The 8,697-nt window shown below is 32.0% G+C and overlaps 1 protein-coding gene across 1 annotated transcript; it reads right to left on the bottom strand.

Annotated features, from left to right (window-relative positions):
• Positions 1-1,094: 1,094 nt before the first annotated feature.
• Positions 1,095-4,829, bottom strand: LOC122590828 (metal tolerance protein 9-like). The gene is made up of 6 exons (XM_043762999.1): positions 4,664-4,829; positions 3,648-3,760; positions 2,999-3,244; positions 2,166-2,246; positions 1,822-2,052; positions 1,095-1,439 (listed from the first exon to the last, which is right to left on the bottom strand). Exons 1-6 carry the CDS (start codon positions 4,827-4,829, stop codon positions 1,095-1,097), a joined length of 1,182 nt encoding a protein of 393 aa, XP_043618934.1.
• Between the last annotated feature and the right edge of the window lie 3,868 nt (positions 4,830-8,697).

Genomic DNA, 8,697 nt, shown 5'->3' with positions numbered 1-8,697 from the left:
GTCATATTTAAGTTTTTTATTTCTTAGGTTTTCATTTTTGCTTATAATCTGTAATTTTAATGAATCTAATTTCTTCATTTTGTTGGGATCTACGATTGACATTGCATCCTGATAATTAATATTACTTTTCTTTTCATTTATATTAAACTGTAACAGTGATGGGTAATATTGAGATTGTCTGGATATGTTTGTACAAATAAAGTTTTTGATATGGAAGAAGTTATTGGGTTTAGAAAATTTTATTATATTTGGAAGTAGAAAACACACACAAGAAGAAAAAAGAAGTTAATCTGTTAATCAATAGGGCATGAGATGCCGTTAAAAAAAAAAATTAAAGCCATAGAGCAGTTATTTAACTATGGTTAAATTAATATTAGTTGTATGACATGGATGGTCACATCATGTGACATGTAAGTTAGTATAAAATATTTTATAAAATTGTTAGTCATTCTAGCATATCTCTTACCACATAAACTAAAGTAAAAAAATAAAAATAGCTTGACTCTTATTATTCAATTACTAGTAATAAAAAAGATGTAGATGTTAATACAAAAATCAAAAAAGTGTTACTGAAATGTAAAGTTATATAATGATACTTAGTATTAAATCCAAACATCAAGTCTAATATACAGAATATTGAAGCCTTGGAATTTTGGGGCCTAAAGCGATCGTCTAGTCTCATAGTACTGTTGAGCTATCTCTGGATGCCGGTCACACCCTTCACTCCTTACTATATATCGTTTTATCAACTCATTTCCATATCAATAAGAAAAGAAAGCTAAATTGTAACCATATATCTCACTCTAACCATATTACATCACGGGAAGAGATTTCTTCAAGTTGACTTCAAAAGCTTGAAAGATGATTTTTCAATTTTAACCATTGATTTCGGGGCCAAGATTTAGCTAACATAACTAGCCAACTTGAAGGAATCCCTCCCATTAAAATAAGTTGTATGTATAGTCAGAATCACCAAATTGCTATCTAGTAACTAAACAAATGAATTACAATACAATCTTGTCTTCCGAATGCAAAAGTATATTTGTGAATGTTTTATTGACAGTTCTCTTATGACAACCTATCTTCGTTTGGCTTCAAACCTTTCCTTTATGTTCAGGTCTATGAGTGTACTCAAAATCGACATGAACAAAAGCTCGTTCTACTTCTGACAATTGCTCTATTTTTTCTTGCAACATTTCGCCAATATTGTGTGCCTCACTTAGTACCATATCCGCGTGCAACACTATATCTACCTCCACAAAGTAATGACTCCCGAATGTGTATGCTCGAACTGTATCAATATATTGTATTTGTTTGTGATGGTTCCAAACCAAATATGTCAATTTTGCCAAAAGCTCGGGAGGAGCCGTTCTTCCTATTAGCATCCATACATTCTCTATTACGGTCTTTGCCCACGTATTAATGGTATACAACGCAATCTACAAGCAAATGAAAATATTAATACACTTAATATGATACTAGAAAAATAAAATTTACAAAAAGGTTTTTCATTTATAGCTCTTTTAAAACTAAGACAGAATATTTTTTTTAAAAGTTTCAAGAAATTCCCTAATATTTCCAACACATTTTCAAAGATCGGATATGAAGGAATTTCTAAGGGCCTACACCTTGAAAAATCTTCTTTGAAACTTAGGCTATCTCTAATTCTAAGGGCCTAAGGGCATGTACATACATAAAAAAATCTTTAGTTTTGCACAAGATTTAATGACAAAAAATATCCATGGATAACTAAGGACACCTAAAGGCAACCATGAATACCCTCATTAGAGATAGTCTTAGTGCACGTAGTCGTGTACTTACAATTATTGCTCCAACAGGATCGATCCACCATTTGTATTGTATGGCCAAAACAGTAGCTGCTAGCCCGATGGAATTTGTGATGACATCGAAGAAATGATCTTGAGCGTAGGCTCTCACTATTTCATTTTCAAATCTTCGGCAATAAACCATGAGAACAAATTTCACGACTGTGACAAATACCATGATTCCGATCACCCACATTTCATTATCATGATTCTTGCTAGGGTGAGTCTGCATTTAACGCGATTAAACATTCACATGTTTGGGAAATTAAAAAAAAAAAATGACATGAAACAAAAATGTCAATTAACAATAATTTGTGTATATATAAGAGGGCTTCATACCTGTGCTATGAGTTCCCTAGCAGACTCTAGCATTATTTGAAAACCGAGAGTTGCCATTACTGAAGCGAAGACAACGATACCCTGAAAATCAAATAGTGACTACCTAAACATATTTTAAACTAAAATAAAATGAATTGCATATCTAAATCAAAACCATTGTTTTAAAAACCGGACCAAACCAGCAGGTTTGACTAGTCGACTACTGGAAATCAGCTATGTAACCGGTTGGGTCAAACAGGTTAAACCGCCTCAAATTTAACGACTGGTTTTACATGGAACCGGTTATGTTGTCATTTTTCAAGTTGTAGCAAAAAAGTGTTGAAGTAGAGTATGATTACAATAGAAATCATGTAGCCACTCTTAAGAATGATTTTTAGTACCTTTTTTAATTAATGTTTAGATGATGATCTAGACATAGTATGTGAAAATGTTTTGGTTCATTATTCAATAATGGTGGTTATATTTTTTAAGATCCATGTATTGTTTTATAAGTTATATATCTATATATGTGGAAGTGAATATGGGCTGTCAACACCTAATTTGGGTTTAACAGGCAGTACATTATATATATACATTTGTAACATTGCTCAGTTTTTTAATCTGGTTCTGTTGAATTAGTAAGGCTGCTTGTTCGACATTCAGTCAGATTTTCTAAACCTTGATCAAAACAGATAAAAGACATGAGGCGAAATTTGAATCCTTAGACTTAAAATAGGTATTGAACTTTGAAAAAAAAATGAAAACCATGATTAGACTTTAATTGCTAGTTTATTTCACAAAGAAAGAAAGAAAAAAGAAAAGCAATAAATTAAAGGTTCTGATGACGAGCTTACAACGGGTTGCATACGATTCTTGCCGATCGGATAGCGATATTGGTTAGGTTTTCTCATAGCAGCCGAAGTAAACCATAATATAAATCCAGATAACAGGTCCATAAACGAATCCAACGTTGATGCCATAACCGCCAACGATCTGCTCTCAATAGAGGCGTAGACTTTAGCAATGAAAAGCACCAAATTAGCTACATTCGACACATATATAGCCATTCTCTCATTTCGAGCAAGGTTCTCCATCTCATCCTGTAAATAGTGAAGAAGTATATATAGTAGTCTAACAATCTATATATATATATATATATATATCATGGTAATCCCATATTCAGGGACGGAGCTAGCTTGGGGAACAGTGTGGGCCTCCCTATCTTTGTACAATGTAATTTTTTTAATTTTAAAGATATATTTTGAGTTTTAATTACTTGTAGAAAAAAAAGTGAATATAGTGAATCAATACAAATTAAATGTAAGACTAATGTTCTAAATTTGCCCCCTAGAGATAAATATTTTGGCTCCGTCTCTGCCCATATGCTATTAGAGTATTAGATCCTTGCCAAGGTTGTGGGTTATAGTTTAGTTGTGTTATATATTCCCGTACAAGTTGTATTTTCATTTTAAGTAAAAAACTCGAAATGAGGGAATGACTTACCTCAGTTAAGGCTCCAGGTAAAAAACCTGAATTGCTCATTGTTTCCACCTCACTGAACCCTTCAAAGAGACTTTCTTGTTTTTTGTAGTATGCTTGAACTTTTCCTTGTTTTTCTGAAAGAATCGATACATTAAAACATATGTTTTTTAACACATACATACAACAACAAAATAAGATAAATATACAATTACGAGAAATTATTGTGTCTTGGAAACCCCACTCATCAAGTATATGTGTCTTTGTTTTGAATGTCGAATGTTACATTAATTTTACTCCTACTAGTCTTATTTCTAAAAGACTAAAACCTCTACCATCCAACTTTAGCCTGAATGACTTAATCATATATATGTGTCTTATAAAGCATTTAAAAGTTTTGTTGACGCATCTTAAATAAAGAACAATTAATAAATTATCCAAAAAAACACTTACCACTAGTTGTAGCCTCTATTCTATATAACTCACAAGTTTATGACATCTCATATCGATAATTAACTAGTGGGTTTGGATGGGACCTCATTTACCGTGTTGATATGGTTTTGTTATGATGATGTACTATTGTACTTGCATTAATATTTTTGTTCAAAAGTTTAGGTCCTATCTGCGTATTATTTGAAGACAATATTACAACCATAGTCAAAACTTTGGGGTCTTCAGAGAACAAAGGGTCTAAGAGAAAACCAGTAAGCCTAAAAGAAACAAAGAGCCCAAAAGAATGAAATTAGTTTTTGGGCTAGAAACTTCCAAAAACTAAAAAGGCCCAAAGATTAATATAGGCATATAATATAGGAATGTCATCCATAATTTTTCTTATACTATACTTATGTTTCTAGTAACAACTACCACTTTTAAAAAGCACAGCATACCATAGATATATTAACGTAGTACGTATATAAGGGTTATCATACGTACATAACCAGTTTTATCCGTACAACTACATGTAAAACACCCTAAAGCGCAAGTTAGTTTTATATGAAATAAACTTAATAATATAATGAGAAATAGCATGAGTTATATACTTGAAGTTGGGAGTAAGCGACGTAGAGTAGACGATTCACTATCGGTAGAAGAACATTTTGATGGCCGGAAATGGTTGATGTCAAGCTTCCACGAAGGAGAATCATGTCTATTAACCGTGGAAGGAGAGTGTTGATCACTAGCACCATTACCGCAATGCTCATCCATCGAGATCACACGAAATAAAAGGTGTACGTTAATATAAGGAAAAGATCGATAAAGCTATCTTAGCAGGTGATTGATTTGGGGACTATGATACTTCAATGAAATTAAATTAGCCATCTTTTTATGATGCTATATATATACTAATGTTATTGCTAATACTCGATATATAAAATTATTAAGGTTTAGAACAAGACTAGTCTAGGGAAGGTTGATACATATATTCAATAGACTTTTGGCTGGCATACGTCATCCGAGACAACATTTATCATGCATCTTTCGATCTTTCATTCTTTTAAGTTTTTGTTTTTCTTTTTTTACTGATTTATTATAAGAAGTTCATCCAATTAAGTGAAAAGCATATACAATAGTAGTATATATAATATGATATTATGTTTTCAACTAATCACCTCAATAATATAATGTTTCACAGTGATCTGGTTTATGTTGTATTATCTATAAAGTATATATATTTTTAAGAGTAAATTGACATTGACATCTTAACACCAGTCATGCTTAATTATATACACTACAACTAAAATATATAATCAAAAGTTATCGAAAGAATGTCGAGAAACTAGCAAAAGTCGATCGTTAGACAAGCAAGGCTAGGTAAATCGATATACGAACAAATGAAATTCATTTCACCTCTATGTTAAAATAAACGCAAGCGTATTTCATACATCGCTAAAGCCAAGAAGAATATAAAAACAAACTATATGTTGTAAATGTTCAAAAATATCATAAAGATACCAAGATAAAACTAACCGAAAACTTCCAACATCATTGAAAAAACAATATTTCTTTATTTGAAATGCCACCACACCGTTTTATTTTCAAAACTCTACAAAAATGTCGTGCTTATCGACGCATGTTTGTTTTTCTACTTTTATTTGGTCATCAATTTCAGGACAATTTTCCGTACTTGTAGCATTCACACTTTTAATTCCATTCACATCATATTATATTGTATATATACTACAAGTTAAAGATGTAGCTTATGAATAGGGACATTCCATGTGGCAGTGTATCATTCGTCCGTATGGCACTGTTTTGTTGGGCCACTTAACACCGCATCATTATTCTGATTTTGTCATATCGGATATTATTTGAGTTTTTTTTCCTTTTGTTTTTGGTTTTTAATGGTTTTTTGCAAAATTCTTTTTTGTGTTTTGTTTATGTGTACGCTTCTCTTTGCTAATCTCATACCTAAATCACTATTTGCAATTTGTCATATCAGATCCTGTTTGGGTTTCTTCCCCGGTTTTCTTGGTTTTTTTTTTTCCAGAGTTTTTTTTCCTTTTGGTTTTTGAAAAACGACACTTGTGAAATATGAGATATGTATGAAGATGTTTGATTCTATGTAAGGGTGTTTTAGGGTTTAGGATATATGTGTTAAAAGATTAGGGGTAAAAAAAATAACTCAAGAGGTTGAATTATTTAAAGGAAAAAAAAAACGATCTTTCTCTTTATTAAATAGGATAGATAAAATGGAAAAAAAAAAATAGAAAGAAAGCTTTCCTCCTAGTCTGCCATTTCCATTCAAAAACACCAAAAAAAAGTAATAGTATAAGTAGTGTACTAGTTTAGTCTGTATAATCCAGTTCAACAAAAGAAAATATCATTGTCGGCGCTGTAATTCAGTTCAACAAGAGGTATGATTTCTTGTTCTATCTTTTTTTTTTTGTTTTCTATTTCTATTTAATTGTAAAATCAGATTTTTATTCTATGGGAATCAAATCTAGTTAGCAAACCCTAAATTTCAAATCAAAATCCGGTAATGGTAGAAAGAGTATAATAAGAATGTTTGTGTTAGTTTTTAGTCATTCACTTAGAACAGAACTGAATTTTGTTTATGTCTTTAGATATGAGTGAACATATCTATTACACTTTGGGAGAGGATTTGAAACCTCTTCGTGAGAGACTTAGAAATCTCAGGCGGTTCAACAGCATAGGTCGTGGTCGTCGTAGATACCTAACTCGAGAGGAATTCACACTTCTATACTTAAGTACACCTGGCCGTCCCTAACAATTAGCTAGGTTTCATACGAAACGATATTATATACTTTATTGGTTTGGCCGTACGCAAAAACAGGAAGGCTAACCGATATGTTTTCTGATACTAGGCGGGTCAGAACGAATGAGGGGAGTGTCATGGATCCAAGTACGAAGCCTACGACTTATTAACCAATGTACATAGAGATCGCGTCTTCTCTGCTTTCAATTATGTCCGCAGAATCTCTATGTTCTTCCTGAAAGTCCATATTTGAAATCCTGCATTGAGATCCTCATCATGTTCCTGGCTGAAACATCTAGAAACCTATGGGTGTTTGATGACTTTACAATGGTCTTAGCAGGTGACAAAACAATATATGACATGTATAAAGAATATGGACGTCACCATTTTCACCAATGGGAAATGGTAAGTTTACTCTAAGAAACAGGCTTTTTTTTTATCTTAATCAATACTTAAATGAACCTTCATGGATTCTCTGGTTTGAAAAGAATCTCATCCTTCTACAGGATGACCATTCTAAAAGCCCTCAAGCGTGTAAGAAACTTGTCACAATCAAGTCAATGAATAACCATTCTGATTTCACAGAAAACGGTTTTCACTACTACTCTAACGATGACTATCTGAGATGGATGGAGGCACAAAGAGCAAGATTAAGGGCAGCAGAAGCAACAACAAATGCAGGAAGGTGTCCAAGGTCACGATCAAGCTCATCGTGCCAACCAGGACGGCGAAACACCTACCACAGATAAATTCTGAACTTGGAACCTTCCATGTATTACATCCTTTATGAAATTACTGCTCTACCCTCTCTCAACCTAATTCAGTGGTTGATTGGTTGCTTTACTCAACGTCTAACACCACTAGAATCATTGTTTACTTAATGTTCTCCATCCATGATTTTAAAATAATGAATCAAATGAAAAACATAAAAGATGTTTAGCATTGTTTTGTTTACTAATTCGTATCATGCTTAGGGTATTTATCTATTTACGGTATTTTAATTTGAGTCATGAACCTCATCATATGAATACTGCTACAATTCTACTGAAAGTCACATATTTGCAACCGTCAATTTTTAATGCTTTAATGAACAGCTTTTTGCTTCTACTATCTGATAGAAAAATAAGACAAAGGTAAACTGATACAAGTATGTATGGTTTCATTGAAAATTTATGTAAGGATATAATTGTAAAATTACATGTATATTTTTTTTCTTTTTCCTTTCTGTTTACTTCAGAAATCATAAACATAAAAGAGAGTGAGAGTTAGTCTTCCTCTCAAACTAAAACCCTTAACGTCTTCCTCTCAAACCTAAAACCCTAACTTTCAAATCAAAATGAATACGAACTGATGCTCCTTTTGTGCACCAACCAACACCCTGTGTGGAAGTAGGTGTGTGTTGAGAGACATAAATGTTCCGCCAGCAGTGGTAACTGAGTTGCTCCAAAAATGGCAAGTCATGAATGACTTCTCCAAAACCATAACTCAAGAATATAATTAATTAGTTATTTTGTTTTCTTTTCTTTGATTTTCCATTCAACTCGAGAATTATATATACAATTTTTTCTCTTCTTGTTTCCTATCCAATATTTTACTTTTTTTCCCCCTTTTATTCTAAACTAATAATGCAATGTTAAAGTCTATAAAATTACACCATATACATGTTTTTTTAAGAGGTAATCCGATGATCAATATCAATAAATACCTTATCATGTTAAAAACATCTATAATTGTCTTTTTTTTCACAAAAATAAAAATCAACCACAACATAAATATATTAAAATATGATTATTTCAAAAAAAATTCATGAAAAATAAAAACCTTGTTTTCCAATTTATTTCCAATTTATAACTATAG

The sequence above is a fragment of the Erigeron canadensis genome, chromosome 3 (assembly GCF_010389155.1).
Source record: "Erigeron canadensis isolate Cc75 chromosome 3, C_canadensis_v1, whole genome shotgun sequence".
In the NCBI taxonomy this organism is placed as follows: Eukaryota; Viridiplantae; Streptophyta; class Magnoliopsida; order Asterales; family Asteraceae; genus Erigeron; species Erigeron canadensis.
The sequence above is the reverse complement of the archived record's forward strand: the minus strand, read 5'-3'. Positions and strand labels throughout refer to the sequence as shown.